The sequence below is a fragment of the Coregonus lavaretus genome, assembly GCF_964263955.1.
Source record: "Coregonus lavaretus genome assembly, chromosome: 14".
Classification (NCBI taxonomy): Eukaryota; Metazoa; Chordata; class Actinopteri; order Salmoniformes; family Salmonidae; genus Coregonus; species Coregonus lavaretus.
The window spans coordinates 6,376,350-6,397,968 of record NC_140001.1 but is presented as its reverse complement, the minus strand read 5'-3'; the positions used below and the strand labels follow the sequence as shown (position 1 = coordinate 6,397,968).

Sequence of the window (21,619 nt, the reverse complement as noted above, 5' to 3'; positions counted from 1 at the left end):
TATTCCCTATACGTATGACCAAGGCCCATAGGGGCTCTAGTCAAAAGTAGTGCACTAAATAGGGAATAGGGTGCCATTTGGGAGGAGCCCATTGTCCTTTGGCCTCTCTTCGAGAAACTCTGATAGGTCCTTGCCGCTCTTCAGTGTTCCGAGGCTCCGTCCACAATCTTTAAATGGAATTGAATGGCTCGGTCTCTGGTGTGGAAACAATAGTGTTTATGGAGTATGAGTAATGTCTCACAAGAGATGTAACAGAGGGAGACTGAGTTCAATTAGAGTGTTAGGTCATAGACTGGCATTACAGCGGGGCTCTCCCGCTCTCACCAGTCCTTGTTAACCCTGACCCTCTTCTCTCCGCCACTCATTTCTATACCGTGGGAGGCGTGCATTACCAACATAGCATTGGACAACATATATACCCATACATGTGTAGGCCTACCATTGTATACAGTAGGTGGGGCACATAAACAGTGTGTGGCTTCAATTGTTTGGTTTGGACTTTTGCGGGGGTTTGCAACTCACCTGACCAATAGTCTAGGGGAAAGACTGGTCCATACATTTTGGGTGCTGATGGGGAATGACAGTTGAAATAAGCTCATGAGGCATTCATAAGTTACATTGTCTTGCCAATGCACCCAAACCTCACATAGCCAGATAACCTATCCATTAGGCTACTGCTGCCCTCAGTGCGTTGCCAGTTTGGACAGTATGCCGGCAACACTGAGAGAGCTAAGGCAAAGCACATCCATCGTCTTTTACAACCCTCAACAGCCAGATGGCATCGTAGGGATGGTAGCCATTCTAGAGCTGAGAGGTTTCTGTGAAGTGGGCTGGTGGAACGGGAAGGGGGAGGGGCAGGGGGAGGGGGAGGGGGAGGGGCACCAGGACAGTGAACAGAGCAGCAAGAAGGTGAGGAGGGAGGAGGGGGGTTAAGATTAGAAGGTAGGGGCCAATGCTTGCTCCAACCAGAGGACATTTCAGGGAATATTGAGAGGGTGTCAAGCAAGAGGAGACGGAGGGGGTTGTGTGTGCGTGTGTGTGTGTGTGTGTGCGTGCGTGTGCACGCGCGCGTTTGTGCGTGCGTGTGCATGCGTGCGTGTGTGTGTGCGTACTCACCCTGGAGATGGTGAGTGGCATGTTGAAGTCTTTTCCCCCCTGCAGTCTGAAGCCCCATGGGGCAGGGCCGAGCAGGGACACACTGTAGTTACTGCTCATGGTTCTAGAACACTGGTAAGGATGGATTTCCACTGGTATGTTAACCCCGTAACTATGGCTTCCAAGATCTGGGATGTGATAAGGGAAAGAGATTGTGTTTATTATATAATTGGAAGCAATACGGACAATCCATAAAAGTCTGTTAAGATTGAAATCAACCTGAATACCATACCTTATATTCAAAAACAATATATGTGAACATTTATTTAATATATACATAAATCGGAGTTTAAAATCTGTGGTATGATGCAATGTTAATATAGGTGAACATTTATTTAATATATACATAAATCTGAGTTTAAAATCTGTGGTCAGATGCAATGTTCAAATATGATTAAATATTAAATGCAGAGAGAATACACTGTACTTCCTAGCACATAAATAAAACAAGGGAGCGAAATACGTTTCTTAAAATAAAACTCATAACATTGTCAAACGAGAGCCTTCAAATCTCAGCCCACAGGATTCCCAAAATAATAAACCGTATCACTGTGTGGAAAACTATTCTAATAAGTAATAGGCTACAACTGAAGGACACGACTAGAAGATGTTTAAACACAAATGCTACTCAGGGGCTGGTTTCCCAGACACAGATTAAGCCTAGTCATTAAGTAAAAGGCATTCTTAATGGAGAGTCGGTATATAATCCCGGACTTGGCTTAATCTGTGTCTGGGAAACCAGCCCAAGTGTTTTAGAATATGTCAAACCCTACCTCTATAGTAGGTAGTCGTATCAGAGATGTAACTGCTGTGCAGATAGGTGGACAACGCAGCACACAGACCAATTCCCCAAGACAAATCCCTTACCGGCAAAACACTGAGCCACACAGCAGTGATGTAATGGCCCTTTATACTGGACTAGTGAAGGAGGGGAAGGGAGGGGGTAAAGGGGAGGGGTTAACAGGGATGGGGTAAAGGGGAGGGGAGATGGGGTAAAGGGGAGGGGAGATGACGGGAGGGGGTAAAGGGGAGGGGAGGGGGTAAAGGGGATGGGAGATGAGGGGAGGGGGTTAAGGAGAGGGGAGATGAAATGAGGGGAGGGGGTAAAGGGGAGGGGAGATGAGGGGAGGGGGTAAAGGGGAGGGGAGATGAGATGAGATGAGGGGAGGGGGTAAAGGGGAGGGGAGATGAGGGGAGGGGGTAAATGGGAGGGGAGATGAGGGGAGGGGTAAAGGGGAGGGGAGATGAGATGAGGGGAGGGGTAAAGGGGAGGGGAGATGAGATGAGGGGAGGGGTAAAGGGGAGAAAAGATGAGATGAGGGGAGGGGGTAAAGGGGAGGGGAGATGAGGGGAGGGGGTAAAGGGGAGGGGAGGGGGTAAAGGGGATATGAGGGGAGGGGAGGGGAGATGAGGGGAAGGGGTAAAGAGGAGGGGAGATGAGGGGAGGGGGTAAAGGGGAGGGGGGATGAGATGAGATGAGGGGAGGGGGTAAAGGGGAGGGGAGGGGGTAAAGGGGATATGAGGGGAGGGGAGATGAGGGGAAGGGGTAAAGAGGAGGGGAGATGAGGGGAGGGGGTAAAGGGGAGGGGAGATGAGGGGAGGGGGTAAAGGGGAGGGGAGATGAGGGGAGGGGGTAAAGGGGAGGGGAGATGAGATGAGGGGAGGGGGTAAAGGGGAGGGGAGATGAGATGAGGGGAGGGGGTAAAGGGGAGGGGGGATGAGATGAGATGAGGGGAGGGGGTAAAGGGGAGGGGGGATGAGGGGGTAAAGGGGATGGGGAGATGAGGGGAGGGGGTAAAGGGGAGGGGAGGGGGTAAAGGGGAGGGGAGGGGGTAAAGGGGAGGGGAGATGAGGGGAGGGGTAAAGGGGAGGGGAGGGGGTAAAGGGGAGGGGAGGGGGTAAAGGGCAGGGGAGGAGAGGGGGTAAAGGAGAGGGGGTAAAGGGGAGAGGAAAAGTCCTCTCCTCTCCGTTCAGTTCTATTCCAGGCCAATATTGACTCGTTTTTTAGCAGGAGACTGATATAGTTGCACTCAGTCGGTTGTTCCACAGCCAGCTCATAGCTCTCAGTGTGTACACCCAGCCAGTAATAGCTGTCTTTAATGGGCCTTCATTCAAAAGTAGGGCTGTGACAGTCATTTAATTTTAGATGACGGTAATTGCCCAGCCAAATGACCTCGGTCTCCGTAATAACCGTTGGAATAGCAAACAAAATATATAGAGTGCCAGTCAAAAGTTTGAACACACCTACTCATTAAAGGGTTTTTCTTTATTTGTACTATTTTCTACATTGTAGAATAATAATGAAGACATTTAAACTATGAAATAACATATTTGAGATTCTTCAAAGTATCCACCCTTTGCCTTGATGACAGCTTTGCACACTCTTGGCATTCTCTCAACCAGCTTATGCAGTCTAGAAGTAGTTCCCACATATGCTGAGCTGCTTTTCCTTCACTCTGCGGTCCAACTCATCCCAAACATCTCAATTGGGTTGAGGTCGGGTGATTGTGCAGGCCAGGTCATCTGATGCAGCACTCCATCACTCTCCTTCTTGGTAAAATAGCCCTTACACAGCCTGGAAGTGTGTTGGGTCATTGTCCTGTTGAAAAACAAATGATAGTCCCACTAAGCCCAAACCAGATGGGATGGATATAGATGCAGAATGCTGTGGTAGCCATGCTGGTTAAGTGTGCCTTGAATTCTAAATAAATCACAGACAGTGTCACCAGCAAAGCACCCCCACACCATCACACCTCCTCCTCCATGCTTCACGGTGGGAACCACACATGCGTCTCACAAAGACACGGCAGTTGTAACCAAGAATCTCACATTTGGACTCATCAGACCAAAGGACAGATTTCCACCGGTCTAATGTCCATTGCTCGTGTTTCTTGGCCCAAGCAAGCGTCTTCTTATTATTGGTGTCCTTTAGTAGTGGTTTCTCTTTGCAGCAATTTGACCACGAAGGCCTGATTCACGCAGTCTCCTCTGAACAGTAGATGCGGTAAAGAGGTCAACGGAACTCGAACCAAACAACGGAAATGCCATGGCAGAAAGATGCCGTGGGGGAAAGATCCCAAATCTCCTCATTTCCCACAGCAAAATGTAAAAAGGTTTTCACTACCACCACCGATTTCTGTATGCTAGCTATCTACTGTACCAGCTTCTACAAACAGCAGTTAGCATTTAACACCTTGCTTGTTTCAGCAAGGGGCAACAGAGTCCATGTTATCGCAGAAAAGGACTTGTGTGGACTACCACTTCGTGGCTGAGCTGTTGTTGCTCCTAGACGTTTCCACTTCACAATAACAGCACTTACAGTTGCCCGGGGCAGCTCTAGCAGGGCAGAAATTTGACGAACTGACTTGTTGGAAAGGTGGCATCCTATGACAGTACCACATTGAAAGTCACTGAGCTCTTTCGTACGGGCCATTCTACTACAAATGTTTGTCTATGGAGATTGTATGGCTGTGTGCTCGATTTTATACACCTGTCACCAACGGGTGTGGCTGAAATAGCCGAATCCACTAATTTGAAGGGGTGTCCACATACCTTTGGCAATGTACTTATATATAAATACAGTATATATATCATTTAAATGGTTATGATGGTTATTTTATTTTTCATGAAGGTTTGTAAATCTCTAATCAAAGGGATTTTTCATATTAAAGCCAAGAGAGAAAAGAATGCATGACCTTATGTGACAGGCTGAGGCATTTCATTAGGCATTAATGAGTTCATCCATCTGCCACAGACATTTATGATTCATTATCTCCATCTACTTTCCCGCACAAATGCTCTGTTATGACAACTTCCACCAAATAAAGCCGTTAACTGACACAAAGAGGCGAAACACACAGAGGGGACGGTCTTGGTTAGTCTCTCAGACAGACGGACAGACAGACGTACAGACGTACAGACAGAGAGACAGACGGACAGGCAGACAGGCAGGCAGACAGACTGTCTGAATCATAGTCTGTTTGTCCGGAGGCCTGCCAGGTGTAACAGGAGCAGCCCCGGGGAGGGAAGCCAGCCCACTGACCAGCTGCAGCCCTGTGCCGTGAGGTCACAGGTCACCAAAGGTCCCCAGATGTCACCAGAGGTCACAGGAAAGTCTGGGTGTAGAGGAATAGGAAGTACCAAAGAATGGAGGTGGATCAAAGGGACCCTGATTACTACTACAGCTAATCGCTTATAAAGAGCCACGTGGAAGGGCCATGAGCAACACCACTTCCATTATGGGAACCATGGAAATGGTAACAAACAATTGCGTAACATGGAAGTTGCTCCGCGACCACCCAAGGCAGGGTTGCATTTCAGTTCAGTCCCAGTGCTGCTTTCTGAAAATATAACATGGAGGTCGACTACATTGACTTGATTGAACAAAAATGTGCCATGTTGTATATACACACAGTGTCCATATTAGGACAGCCTCAGTCTCAGCAGGACTTGTGTCATTATATTACGTACCCTACAATAGAGATAGGATAGAACCTGAAACAGGGACTACAATAGAGATAGGATAGAACCTGAAACATGGACTACAACAGAGATAGGATAGAACCTGAAACATGGACTACAATAGAGATAGTATAGAACCTGAAACATGGACTACAATAGAGATAGGATAGAACCTGAAACATCTACTACAATAGAGATAGGATAGAACCTGAAACATGGACTACAATAGAGATAGGATAGAACCTGAAACATGGACTACAATAGAGATAGGATAGAACCTGAAACATGGACTACAATAGAGATAGGATAGAACCTGAAACAGGGACTATAATAGAGATAGGATAGAACCTGAAACATGGACTACAATAGAGATAGGATAGAACCTGAAACATGGACTACAATAGAGATAGGATAGAACCTGAAACATGGACTACAATAGAGATAGGATAGAACCTGAAAGTGTACAACAGAGATAGGATAGAACCTGAAAGTGTACAACAGAGATAGGATAGAACCTGAAAGTTTACAACAGAGATAGGATAGAACCTGAAAGTGTACAACAGAGATAGGATAGAACCTGAAAGTCTACAACAGAGATAGGATAGAACCTGAAACATGGACTACAATAGAGACAGGATAGACCCTGAACCAGAGGGGCCAAGGGGATCTGAGGCCCAGGTGGGGGTAGTCAGTCATAATAACAGAAACAATGAGTATATGCACTGCAGTCACAACCCTCAGACGTGGTGCCATTCAAATTTCCTTTGTTCCAGTGTCTATTTCAGGCCCCATATAATCACCTCTCTACCCCTAATGATCTTAGCTTTGCCCCTGCCTCCCCTCCCCCCAACACACACCCCAACACACACACTGCACACACACACACACTGCACACACCCACATGCCACCCCACCCCTGTTTAAATTGCATGATAATCTGTCCCACATAAATTACATTTAATGCACCATCCACATGAACAAAAGAATCCCCCAGGCACAGTGCAATGTACGCTACACCCAGTCCTTCTTCTAGCCTGAGGGGAACAGCTGAGCTTCAACAGAATGATCCATGGCCTTTACGGCATGTTCAGATATACACATTTCAAACAGCAGGATCATATGTAGGCAATGCTTGCAACCCCCTCCAGGCATCCTCCTTCGCCAAACAAAAGTGAAATATGCCGTCTAGCTAGCTAGTTATTTTTTGTTTATTGGGAAATACAAAAGGAAGTAAATTATCCAACGGTGGCTCTTGTGTGATCCGTTATTACTTAGTTTTATTGTTGCTGCAGATTGTGCCCGCCGTGGGGAAAAGGGGCGGTGTGCCAGCATCAACACCATGAGGGCTCAGATGAGCAGCACCACTCACAGAGCAGCCAGCCGCGCGGCGGTGGTGGATTTACTCTTAACGATGTCAGTCTCGCCATCTGATCGCTCTGTTCCCCCACACCTGAGCCTACATAATACCCATTCTATCCTGCCTCTACTGTCGTATTATGTATAGTTCTCATGTACTGACGGAGACCCTGCTGTGTCCCAAATGGCACCCTATTTCCTATACAGTGCACTACTTTTGACCAAAGCCCTTTGGGACCTACACTATGTAGGGATAAAGGGTGTCATTTGGGACGCAGGTCCTCTCCAACCCGCAACCATTACGCTCTGAAAGCTAACCACCAATGGCTGGCTGACAGAAATACAGTCATTTAATTTAGGCAATCTAGACACAAAACAATCATGCTTAATTGTAGCCGTGCGGCTCCCAAAACTCCACGGCATTGGAACAATATGAAAGTATGAAGGAGAACTTATTTTAGTTTCCAATGGACAACCTTTTTATTATCCACTCTTTCACTGTTCCTGGAGCAGCCTAGTGTCCTTTGTTACTTGTTTACAGTTGAAGTCGGAGATTTACATACACTTAGGTTGGAGTCATTAAAACTCGTTTTTCAACCACTCCACAAATTTCTTGTTAACAAACTATAGTTTTGGCAAGTCGGTTAGGACATCTACTTTGTGCATGGCACAAGTAATTTTTCCAACAATTGTTTACAGACAGATTATTTCACTTATAATTCACTGTATCACAATTCCAGTGGGTCAGAAGTTTACGTACACTAAGTTGACTGTGCCTTTAAACAGCTTGGAAAATTCCAGAAAATGATGTCATGTCTTTAGAAGCTTCTGATAGGCTAATTGACATCATTTTAGTCAATTGGAGGTGTACCTGTGGATGTATTTCAAGGCCTACCTTCAAACTCAGTGCCTCTTTGCTTGACATCATGGGAAAATCTAAAGAAATCAGCCAAGACCTCAGAAAAAAGATTGTAGACCTCCACAAGTCTGGTTCATCCTTTGGAGCAATTTCCAAATGCCTGAAGGTACCACGTTCATCTGTACAAACAATAGTATGCAATTATAAACACCATGGGACCACGCAGCCGTCATACCGCTCAGGAAGGAGACGCGTTCTGTCTCCTAGAGATGAACGTACTTTGGTGCAAAAAGTGCATATCAACCCCAGAACAACAGCAAAGGACCTTGTGAAGATGCTGGAGGAAACAGGTACAAAAGTATCTATATCCACAGGAAAACGAGTCCTATATCGACATAACCTCAAAGGCCGCTCAGCAAGGAAGAAGTCACTGCTCCAAAACCGCAATAAAAAAGCCAGACTACGGTTTGCAACTGCACATTGGGACAAAGATCGTACTTTTTGGAGAAATGTCCTCTGGTCTGATGAAACAAAAATAGAACTGTTTGGCCATAATGACCATTGTTATGTTTGGAGGAAAAAGGGGGTGCTTGCAAGCCAAAGAACACCATCCCAACCGTGAAGCACAGGGGTGGCAGCATCATGCTGTGGGGGTGCTTTGCTGCAGGAGGGACTGGTGCACTTCACAAAATAGATGGCATCATGAGGAAGGAAAATGATGTGGATATATTGAAGCAACATCTCAAGACATCAGTCAGGAAGTTAATGCTTGGTTGCAAATGGGTCTTGCAAATGGACAATGACCCCAGCATACTTCCAAAGTTGTGGCAAAATGGCTTAAGGACAACAAAGTCAAGGTATTGGAGTAGCCATCACAAAGCCCTGACCTCAATCCTATAGAAAATGTGTGGGCAGAACTGAAAAAGTGTGTGCGAGCAAGGAGGCCTACAAACCTGACTCAGTTACACCAGCTCTGTCAGGAGGAATGGGCCAGAATTCACCCAACTTATTGTGGGAAGCTTGTGGAAGGCTACCCAAAACGTTTGACCCAAGTTAAACAATTTAAAGGCAATGCTACCAAATACTAATTGAGTGTATGTAAACTTCTGACCCACTGGGAATGTGATTAAAGAAATAAAAGCTTAAATAAATCATTCTCTCTACTATTATTCTGACATTTCACATTCTTAAAATAAAGTGGTGATCCTAACTGACCTAAGACAGGGAATTTGTACTACGATTAAATGTCAGGAATTGTGAAAAACTGAGTTTAAAAGTATTTGGCTAAGGTGTATGTAAACTTCCGACTTCAACTACATTCAGACGCCAGGACACTTTTCAGGTCTGATAGCTTGTTATAATCACTAAACATTTATTGGAGTAATTCAGACACATGTAATTACATTAGTAATTGAATAGGATCTCTGTGTTCAGACAGTGCACGTTCATAGGTCAGCTAATGCTGAACCTTTTCGGCATGAAATCAAATGCTAAAGAAACACTAGCTATTGACAGTCTACGATAAGTCCCATTTGGAGACTCATAACATATTTTCAACTCCCTTACCTTTGCTGACTGTGGACCACGGTGTGGGGTGGCCCTTAGGCCCTGATCTTAGGTCAGTTTTGTCTTTCCCCCGCTAATGGTTAAGGTTAGAATCAGAGGAGTGGAAGCTGATCCTAGATCTTTACCTAGGGGAAACTTCACCCCGGAGCCTGGCCTAAACTCGGTGAATCTGATTCTGATCTCATCATGTTTTTTTATTGGCAGGTGATAGTCAAGAGAGAATACAACATACAATAACAGGCAACATGTGTAGATGTAGTCTAGGTACTACAATATCCAAAATGCTTGTGTTCATCCATTCATTTGATCTCCTCCACTCTACTAGCCTTTTCATCCAAGTCCTCTTATCTGTGCCCACGACTCATGTATTGAAGTTTCCTTACTTACAGTAGGCTGCGTCCCAAATGGCACCCTATTCCCTATTTAGTGCACTATTTTTTTTTAATCATAGCCCTATGGGAGACATGTCAAAAGTAGTGCACTACATAGGGAATAGGTTACAATTTGGGACCAACTCTTACTCACAGTGGAAAATATTCAGAAGGGTGATCCCCTATAAAGGGGATTTGCAGTTCTAAGCAAGACTCTGAGTGAAATGTCGGGATGTGCAGCTGTTCAGGGGCCCCAGATGGGAGGGGCCCAGATGGCAGGGGCCCAGATGGGAGGGGCCCCAGATGGGAGAGGCCAAGCGCCCAAGCCAATATCATTTTTTTTTACATTTTTACATTTTTAGTCATTTAGCAGACGCTCTTATCCAGAGCGACTTACAGTTAGTGAATACATATTTTTTATACTGGCCCCCCGTGGGAAACGAACCCACAACCCTGCCGTTGCAAACGCCATGCTCTGTCAACTGAGCTACATCCCTGCCGGCCATTCCCTCCCCTACCCTGGACGACGCTGGGCCAATTGTGCGCCGCCCATCATTAGAAGAGATATGCCCAAATGGATCCTACAGTATGCTCTCCTATAATGGATCCTACAGTATAGTCTCCTATAATGGATCCTACAGTATAGTCTCCTATAATGGATCCTACAGTATAGTCTCCTATAATGGATCCTACAGTATAGTCTCCTATAATGGATCCTACAGTATAGTCTCCTATAATGGATCCTACAATATAGTCTCCTATAATGGATCCTACAGTATAGTCTCCTATAATGGATCCTACAGTATAGTCTCCTATAATGGATCCTACAGTATAGTCTCCTATAATGGATCCTACAGTCTCATATAATGGATCCTACAGTATAGTCTCCTATAATGGATCCTACAGTATAGTCTCCTATAATGGATCCTACAGCATAGTCTCCTATAATGGATCCTACAGTATAGTCTCCTATAATGGATCCTACAGTATAGTCTCCTATAATGGATCCTACAGCATAGTCTCCTATAATGGATCATACAGTATAGTCTCCTATAATGGATCCTACAGTATAGTCTCCTATAATGGATCCTACAGTATAGTCTCCTATAATGGATCCTACAGTATACTCTCCTATAATGGATCCTACAGTATACTCTCCTATAATGGATCCTACAGTATAGTCTCCTATAATGGATCCTACAGTATAGTCTCCTATAATGGATCCTACAGTATAGTCTCCTATAATGGATCCTACAGTATAGTCTCCTATAATGGATCATACAGTATAGTCTCCTATAATGGATCCTACAGTATAGTCTCCTATAATGGATCCTACAGTATAGTCTCCTATAATGGATCCTACAGTATAGTCTCCTATAATGGAACCTACAGTATAGTCTCCTATAATGGAACCTACAGTATAGTCTCCTATAATGGATCCTACAGTATACTCTCCTATAATGGATCCTACAGTATGCTCTCCTATAATGGATCCTACAGTATAGTCTCCTATAATGGATCCTACAGTATACTCTCCTATAATGGATCCTACAGTATAGTCTCCTATAATTTACTTCTTCTCATGAATCACCTGTTTTAAATACAGTCTTGTCCCAAATGGCACCCTATTCCCTACATAGTGCACTACTTTTCACCGGGGCCAATAGGGTTCTGGTCAAAAGTAGTGCACTATATAGGGAATAGGGTGCCATTTGGGACGCAGTCACAGCCTACCGGTCCCCCACCTTCAGAACATTCCAGACTATTTAACCAATCCACCAATCCCGAGTATGGAGCCATCGAGGGTGCCTGTGCAAACAATAACTTTCCTAACTCTCTTTGCTTCCTGCTAGGGCAGCTGTTGTGTGTTGACTGCATGCTGGCTGTGGGGTGGGTGATGTGTGAGTGTGTCTCTTCTGGAAACTCACGTCCAGTCCAGTTCCAGTTCCAGCCTTTAGTTTGGATTAGCTGTGCCTCTCCTGTTTCCCCATGCAGGCTCAAGCTAAGGGACCCCTTTTAGAGAGGCTCCGTCTGTCTGTCTGTCTGTCTGTGTTACGGAGAGGCTCCGTCTGTCTGTCTGTGTTTTAGAGAGGCTCCGTCTGTCTGTCTGTCTGTCTGTGTTTTGGAGAGGCTCTGTCTGTCTGTCAGTCTGTCTGTCAGTCTGTGTTTTGGAGAGGCTCTGTCTGTCTGTCTGTCTGTGTTTTAGAGAGGCTCCGTCTGTCTGTCTGTCTGTCTGTGTTTTAGAGAGGCTCCGTCTGTCTGTCTGTCTGTCTGTGTTACGGAGAGGCTCCGTCTGTCTGTCTGTCTGTGTTTTGGAGAGGCTCTGTCTGTCTGTCAGTCAGTCTGTGTTTTGGAGAGGCTCCGTCTGTCTGTCTGTCTGTCCGTCTGTCTGTCTGTATTCCAACCCCCTGTCCGCCTGCCTTCCTGTCTGTCTTTCTGTCTGTCTGCCTGTGTTTTAGGTAGGGCTGGGGATTGCAAGGGACCTCACGATACGACATTATCACAATACTTATGTGCCGATTCAATATGTATTGCGATTCGATACTGTGAGATTATTGCGATTCAATGTTCCAAACATATTGCTCACCATAAGTCTGCTGCAGAGATACAACAGAGAGCCATAAGAAAACAAGTTTTGATCAGTCATGTAAATAAAAAAATACTGGAGTTTTGGTGCAGGTACAGCCAACTAGCGCAAAAATAATATTGCGATATTGTCAAAATGATACGATATATTGTCAAAAATAATATCCCGATATGTAACTATATCGATTTTTTTACCCATCACTAGAGGCTCCGCCTGTCTCTCTGTTCATCTCTCCATCTGTCTGTCTGTTTTCAACCATCTGTCTAACGCCCTGCCTCCCTGCCTGTCTGCCTGTGTTTTAGAGGCTATGTCTGCCTGCCTGCCTGCCTGCCTGTCTGTCTGGTCTGTTTGTCTGTCAGTCAATGGCTTCCTACCCCACCCCCCTGGCTGCAGACAGGGCTTCCTACCTCACCCCCCTGGCTGCAGACAGGGCTTCCTACCTCATCCCCCTGGCTGCAGACAGGGCTTCCTACCTCATCCCCCTGGCTGCAGACAGGGCTTCCTACCTCACCCCATTGGCTGCAGACAGGGCTTCCTACCTCATCCCCCTGGCTGCAGACAGGGCTTCCTACCTCATCCCCCTGGCTGCAGACAGGGCTTCCTACCTCATCCCCCTGGCTGCAGACAGGGCTTCCTACCTCATCCCCCTGGCTGCAGACAGGGCTTCCTACCTCATCCCCCTGGCTGCAGACAGGGCTTCCTACCTCGTCCCCCTGGCTGCAGACAGGGCTTCCTACCTCATCCCCCTGGCTGCAGACAGGGCTTCCTACCTCATCCCCCTGGCTGCAGACAGGGCTTCCTACCTCATCCCCCTGGCTGCAGACAGGGCTTCCTACCTCATCCCCCTGGCTGCAGACAGGGCTTCCTACCTCGTCCCCCTGGCTGCAGACAGGGCTTCCTACCTCATCCCCCTGGCTGCAGACAGGGCTTCCTACCTCATCCCCCTGGCTGCAGACAGGGCTTCCTACCTCGTCCCCCTGGCTGCAGACAGGGCTTCCTACCTCATCCCCCTGGCTGCAGACAGGGCTTCCTACCTCATCCCCCTGGCTGCAGACAGGGCTTCCTACCTCATCCCGCTGGCTGCAGACAGGGCTTCCTACCTCATCCCCCTGGCTGCAGACAGGGCTTCCTACCTCGTCCCCCTGGCTGCAGACAGGGCTTCCTACCTCGTCCCCCTGGCTGCAGACAGGGCTTCCTACCTCACCCCCCTGGCTGCAGACAGGGCTTCCTACCTCGTCCCCCTGGCTGCAGACAGGGCTTCCTACCTCGTCCCCCTGGCTGCAGACAGGGCTAGGCCTGTGCCACATAGTAGCTCTTGTGCTGATGTAGACAGCTCAGTGAAATGATAAACACAAGAGCAGATTCCCTGGACTGCTCCATTACATGTCACTCAGTCTGGGCTTTGTGCACAGAATCTGTAACAATATGACACGTTTATACTATTTAATGATTAATTGAATTATTACAATTCCTAATGCAGTCATTGACAATATGTATTTTTTTAAACAACAAGAACATGTGCCTTCTTCCTACTATACAATTTGAGGCCATATGGCCGTGGCTTAAGCCACTACATGAGAGGCAAGCTTGGTCTCAGAGGGATATCAAAGCATCTGGTCCAATCACTGAGCTAACATCAAAGCACCCACCCCCCGACATCAATGCACCCACACCCACCCCTAGCAATGTAAAGCTCCCTGCCTCCCTCTCCTCACTGTCTCTCTTCAACAACAATGAATGAAAATAGTACACTGATGTCTGCTGCTTGATGGTCACTGCTGGTAAGTAGCTGAGGTTAACAGGATCTATCTATTCCACATGCAACTCAATCTGCTCTCTCTCTCTCTCTCTCTTTCTCCGTCAAATGAAAAAAATAAAGTAACATGCACATACACGTCCCCCTACACATGCACACGCGCGCACACACACACACACACACACACACACACACACTCACACACACACACACACACACACACACACACACACACACACAGTAAGTATATCTAATCGAGTTTGTATTTGTGACAGAAAATGCCAAATGCTACAAATAGAAAGGTAGCCTTCAGTTGTGTTGAAATGTGTTGGAATGAAATAATGTGATGGCACACACATTACAAGCAAACCCAAATGTATTCCTTTTTCACCAATTTAGCCTACATTATGAGAGGACTTTATGACAGCTTACATTATGAGAGGACTTTATGACAGGTTCATGACAAGTAATGTAAATAAGCTATAGCAGCAGCCCAGTAAAAACAATATAGCCTATACTAATTAGGGTGACCATGGTTACAATATGCATCATCCTTCACCTGGCCAGGGTTGGGCAGTAACACACCAGGGTTGATTACACACACAAAACATAACAGTAAATCGGTTACTTTACCAGCACAAATGTTGTAATCAGATTACCAATACTTTTGAAAAACTAGATGGTTACTTCTTGTGTTTCTTTTAAATTCAGAAAGGATGTTTGCGAGAAAAAAATAATACATTATGACACCTTTCTGTTTTCTGAATGACATTCAAATCAACATCGAAAAAAGGTGCAAGTCTAAGTTTGTTCCACCCGAGCAAGTCTGACCACAAGTCAGAGGTAAAATTACTTTACTGATGAAAATTTGGGACAGGCAACTAGTAACTAACAAATTACATTTAGAAAGTAACCTACCCAACCCTGCACTTGACCCAGTCTCACACGGCACGGGGCATTGAACACAGATCTTAACTAACTAACCCATCATCTATTGTAGAACATTTTTTCCCCAGTGCACTTGTTTCAGCGCGGTTGTCATCTCCTTTGCCATGCATGCTAATAGATGTTTCGCAGATTGGTTCACCCACCTCTTCACTGCGCGGTCCAGGCTCCGTTGTTCACGACTACTGTCTGCTCCAGTTCAATGGGAATGTGCTCCTGTGGCTTTCCTCAGCGTCCCAGACCAGTTTGACTTCCGCCACGAACTCCGCTCTTTTCATTCAGTTCAACCGCGAGGGAGGCGAATTGCCCTCTTCATTTTACATCATGAAAGCAAGGGCAGTATCAGTGCATTAATTTGTTTCGATTCATAAGGTGTGCTGTTTGAATGCACGCGATTTTCATGGTGATGACGAAAGAAAACAATGAAAACTTAAAATAGAAAGCAATAAAGAAAAAAAGAAAAAAAGAAAGGACATACAGAGAATAATATCCAATATATTTCTGTGAACATTAACCCATTAAAATGTCAATTAAATGATATATGCAGTGTCCTACTTAATATATATATATATATATATATATATATATATATATATATATATATATATATATATATATATATATATAATTTTTTTTTTCAAATAGCTTATAATTGTGAATGACCCAAGAAAATCTGCTCAACGAAGTGTTTGTTCAAGTTAATGTGACTGATGCTGGATGTGTGTATGATAGCAATTCTAATTGCATTTTACGGTAAGTTTCACTTTAATCAGAGTGAGAAGGATGCCAAAACTAGACTTACTTCATTCTCATCCCAGTAATAGCGTTCAGTTAGCTCTGGTCCATGGCGTTAGTGCGCGTTCGTCTAGGACCAGGCCCACTGGTGGAGAAACGCGCACTAGCGCCCTGGACCAGAGCTAGCATGCAGTTTGCTCCTGCTCCAGAGTTGTGAAGTCTTTCACGATAGCTACAGTAAATGAGGGAAACAAATATAAAATAAATAGATACCTTCAGGTAATGGATAATGAATATTGACTAGGCCTAGGCTACTATATTCAGTACATTATGGGATAAATGTATGGATGGCATTCATATTGGGACTCATTTGTTTGCTCTAAATTCCCTTGAGAAAAATATATCCTATTCTAATCTATTCTATAGTATTGTAAGTCACTGCAGATGTGTACATCGCAGTAGAAGTGAGTGGAGCATCCAGTTGATTGCACCTCACAGCTATGCAGCTGCAGAGACTGGGGTTTACGTCCCAAATGGCACCCCTAATCCCTATATAGTGCGCTACTTTTGACCAGAGCCTTATGGGCCCTGGTCAAAAATAGTGCACTAAATAGGGATTAGGGTACCATTTGGGATATATCCTTGGTATCGCTGACTTCAGATACCAGGTATTCTGGTTTCCTGATTACATATCCAGTTTCAGCAAGCGCCATGGAAAGTGATGTCATCTTTTCCCTCAATCAGCTGCTGAAAATTAGTGCCACTTGGAGACTAGGGGAACTAGCAGAGGGGAAAATCCAGTAGTTGATTGTTCTTCAGATATTAATGTTGAACTCCGTACATTATATAAGAAGGAGATCTGATTGAATGATTACTGTTTGCGCATCAAATCGCACCCTATATCCCATTTAGATAATTACTTCTGACCAGGGCCCATATGGCTTTGGTAAAAAGTAGTGCACTATGAATAGGGTCCCATTTGGGACGAAATCTCGATCTTTCTTTCTTTCTTTCATTCATTCATTCTGTCTTTCATTAATTCACTCATTGGTTGGTTGACAGACAGACACAGACTCACACAGTATGTTTTAATTTGGTATAGGTGTGTTAACAGTCTTCCAAAGTACATTTTGTTGTGCTTGTCTACTTCACCATCAGATTAAAGGATGGCTATACTGTGAATGGGTATCTACAGCCCTCTAGTGGCAAGAATGTCCACTGCCGCTTCTCTCCCATCATCGCTCAAGGGCCCGTATTCATAAAGCATCTCATAAGTATGAGTGCTGATCTAGGTTCAGTTTTGCCTTTTAGATCCGAATAAATGACATTAAATGGACGGGGGGGGGCCTGATCCTAGATCAGCACTCCTAATCTGAGATGCTTTGTGAATACAGGCCAGTATGTCCTTGTCGCAACCCATGTAATCATCACTCTCATCAACAAGCAACTGATGGTGTGACATTAATCCCACATTTTACACACTCTCTGTCATGCGTTAAAACACTGTCCGTTGAGTGATACCAGACAGAACCATTGATTCAAGACAGGTAAAACATGATCAAATCCATGCAAAACAGGATAAAATATATATATATATTTTTAACTTTCTGCTTTTATGGCATCACTTAAAGGCCCAATGCAGACGTGTTTATATCAAGATCAAATACTTTCTGGGTAACAATTAAGTACTTTACTGTAATAGATTTCCATTCAAATGGGGCAAAAATTGCTTTTTTAGCAAAAACATATTTCTCAATAAATAATTTTATCTAGGTCTGTCTGTGAGTTGTCTGAGTGGGGATGGGAAAACTGAAAACTAGCTGTTATTTGCAGAGAAGTTTGGTACTCTCTTTGTTATTGGTCTATTAACCAATTTACCGCATGGTGATATCACCATGGAAAGACAAAACTCCCGCCCATGCAAACCTGCTGATTAAAAGGTCCAGTGTAAATTGTATATACAACAAGCAACTATCAGGAAATAATACTGATTTTAAAAAATCACACGCATTTTTTTTTTACAGTGTTTGTTTTTTACAGTGTTTTTCACACAATGTTTTTTACTGTGTTCATTTCATCAGCTGTTGTACAGTCGTGGTCAAAAGTTTTGAGAATGACACAAATATTAATTTTCACTAAGTCTGCTGCTGATGATGGCAATTTGCATATACTCCAGAATGTCATGAAGAGTGATCAGATGAATTGCAAGTCCCTCTTTTCCATGAAAATGAACTTAATCCCCAAAAAACATTTCCACTGCATTTCAGCACTGCCACAAAAGGACCAGCTGCCATCATGTCAGTAATTATCTCGTTAACACAGGTGAGAGTGTTGACAAGGACAAGGCTGGAGATCACTCTGTCATGCTGATTGAGTTAGAATAACAGACTGGAAGCTTTAAAAGGAGGGTGGTGCTTGAAATCATTGTTCTTCCTCTGTTAACCATGGTTACCTGCAAGGAAACACGTGCCGTCATCATTGCTTTGCACAAAAAGGGCTTCACAGGCAAAGATATTGCTGCTAGTAAGATTGCACCTAAATCAACCATTTATCGGATCATCGAGAACTTCAAGGAGAGAGGTTCAATTGTTGTGAAGAAGGCGTCAGGGCGCCCAAGAAAGTCCAGCAAGCGCCAGGACCGTCTCCTAAAGTTGATTCAGCTGCGGGATCGGGGCACCACCAGTGCAGAGCTTCCTCAGGAATGGCAGGAGGCAGGTGTGAGTGCATCTGCACGCACAGTGAGGCGAAGACTTTTGGAGGATGGCCTGGTGTCAAGAAGGGCAGCAAAGAAGCCACTTTTCTCCAAGAAAAACATCAGGGACAGACTGATATTCTGCAAAAGGTACAGGGATTGGACTGCTGAGGACTGGGGTAAAGTCATTTTCTCTGATGAATCCCCTTTCCGATTGTTTTGGGTATCCGGAAAACACCTTGTCCAGAGAAGATAAGGTGAGCACTACCATCAGTCCTGTGTCATGCCAACAGTAAAGCATCCTGAGACCATTCATGTGTGGGGTTGCTTCTCAGCCAAGGGAGTGGGCTCACTCACAATTTTGCCTTAGAACACAGCCATCAATAAATAATGGTACCAACACATCCTCCGAGAGCAACTTCTCCCAACCATCCAAGAACAGTTTGGTGATGACCAATGCCTTTTCCAGCATGATGGAGCACCTTGCCATAAGGCAAAAGTGATAACTAAGCGGCTCGGGGAACAAAACATCAACATTTTGGGTCCATGGCCAGGAAACTCCCCAGACCTTAATCCCATTGAGAACTTGTGGTCGATCCTCAAGAGGCGGGTGGACAAACAAAAACCCACACATTCTGACAAACTCCAAGCATTGATTATGCAAGAATGGGCTGCCATCAGTCAGGATGTGGCCCAGAAGTTAATTGACAGCATGCCAGGGTGGATTGCAGAGGTCTTGAAAAAGAAGGGTCAACACTGCAAATATTGACTCTTTGCATAAACGTAATGTAATTGTCAATAAAAGCCTTTGACACTTATGGAATGCTTGTAATTATACTTCAGTATACCATAGTAACATCTGACAAAAACATCTCATAACACTGAAGCAGCGAACTTTGTGAAGACCAATACTTGTGTCATTCTCAACTTTTGACCACGACTGTACACTATGATACAAAACACAGGATAAACTGAATTTTGACTGCAATGACTGGTGATTTGAGTTTATCTCCAATTTAGGTAAAAAAGATGTTCACTTGAAAGTGTGTGTGTGTGTGTGTGTGCATGTGAGTGTGTGGATGTGAGTGCATGCATGTGTTCGGAGAGGAGGGCATTATGGTGCATTGAAGCGTGGGGAACAGCAGGCTGTCTGAGGCCTCTTATCTGGAAAGATTAAATAGGTTGAGATTCAGGTCATTGGCAAGTGAGGGTTGGCTTAACCAACTCAATCCCCATCAACACATAAACATAACCAAAGCATTGTTGACTTGGGAGCTATCAAAAGATGACGCTTCGGTTAGGGTTAGGTGTCCAGAATCTAGTCAAGTCAATTAATCAGTGATGACGGCACATTTTGTCAGATTTGTCAGATTTCCAGGACAGCACTGAACCATGATATTTTTTGTTACATTTTCTATATTTCTAAATTCAGTGCTCATCATTTTCCTCTTTGTATTCTTTCAGATATCAATTGGGTTAGAGCTATTATTAATACGTAATAGCAATACTGCCCTACCAAGCAAATGTCACCCTCTTCTGTGTCCCAAATGTCACCCTCTTCTCTATGTAGTGCACTACTTTTCACCAAGGCCCATAGCGCTCTACCAAGCAAAAAGGCAGTAACTGCTCATTTGGTCGAAAATGAGTTAATGCCATTTTTGCTACATTAAATACCTGCTTAATCACGTGGACAAGTATCCTGCCTCTGTTGTATTGTGTTTTGGAGAAAATGGGGGTCATGTTAGCAGTAACTGCATAAGGTTACTGTGAAACCAAGGTAAATAAAAGCCATTTTTCTCAGTTCCACGCTATGAGCATTTCCTGCCTTTTTGCTTGGTAGGGCAGAATACAATGTTGTTGTTGTTGTTTTTTTCATTTCACAAAAAAACTTAAAAGGGATGACTAGCAACATTAGTGGGGCAGACAAGTCTCAAAGCAAACAAATAAAAATGATCCAACGATATTGTCAAGAAACATAACCACATGAACAAAATGGACGATAGTGACAACAACATGTACAATAAGTGAAAATTTAACAAAATGTATTTAAATAAACAGGAATCAGGATTGATGATTACATCACTGCCCATGTCATAAAGCAAGCTGTGGTCAAATTAAATGCAAAGGGCACATAAGATTCCATAGCCAAACAGATACAGGGAAGAAGTTTGACCAGAATTATTTTGTTGTGTGTGTTCTTTTCCAAGTGTCAAAATTCTGGAATGTCCATTAAAGGCACAATCTGTAATACATTTCTTACTGTTCAATAGTCATTTCAATGAACTATGCCCGTTGATTATTGAAGAATACAACTTTTGTGAGCTTTCTTAATCAATATATTTTTGTGAGCTCACTACAGCTGTCCTCACCTATCCTAACCCAAATCTAAAGTAAAATTACCCTATTGTTCAGGTTTTTTGGTTCCATTTGAGCATTTGTTTGTAACAATGTATAGCTTCAAAATATATTTAAAACCATCATGTCGATCTCATGGATTGTCAGTCCATAGCTCCATGAATTTGGGAGTGGTCACATTTAGCTACCCCTCCCTCTGGAATGCTCCTTTAAAAATGGTCTAAAAACCCTCCTCTTTAGATATAGCTGTGTTCCTTGTTGTCCTGGCCCTTTGTAGCGTGAGCTTTGTTCTTTGTGTCTAGCTGTGTCCTTTTTTGTCTATGTCTCTTGTTTTTATTTATTTTAATGCACTCAATTTGAAATTGTTTTTCAATGAAATGTGCGTTATAAATTCTGCGTATTATTATTTTAAAACACAGACTCCAGATTGTGGCTTTAATGTCCATATTTCATTAACACTCATTGCCAACATTGGTCCATTGGCATGAGGATGTTAGTTCTATTTGCTACTATAAAGGCCTTCTTTCTAAGTCAATATACATTATGGAACCACTATCCAATCATAGTTCCTCTGAATGAAGGGGGCCATGTAAACAAACAGCAGAAAATGGGATGTTAATCACAGTGGCTGGGGAATGAATCAGCTGGCTTCGAATATTCCCTTCTACCCGGCAACACTTTTTTGTGACCAGAGCACACCAGAATCAGCTGCTCCCTTCCTGGGTTTCTTTCTTCCTTCTGTTCATTAAAGCAACATCAGATCTAGGCCTTGGTCTCCTTCT

At 44.2% G+C, this 21,619-nt stretch overlaps 1 protein-coding gene across 2 annotated transcripts in view; it reads right to left on the bottom strand.

Moving 5' to 3' along the window:
- pdlim5a (PDZ and LIM domain 5a) overlaps positions 1-15,337 on the bottom strand; it is a 121,274-nt gene extending 105,937 nt beyond the window's left edge. For both annotated transcript variants that reach the window (XM_084176645.1, XM_084176646.1), the window contains exons 1-2: positions 15,202-15,337; positions 1,117-1,283 (exon numbers count right to left, since the gene is read on the bottom strand). In XM_084176645.1, the coding sequence (XP_084032771.1) occupies positions 1,117-1,215 (99 nt within the window). In that variant the 5' untranslated portion in view covers positions 1,216-1,283; positions 15,202-15,337. The remainder of the gene's footprint in view (positions 1-1,116; positions 1,284-15,201) is intronic.
- Between the last annotated feature and the right edge of the window lie 6,282 nt (positions 15,338-21,619).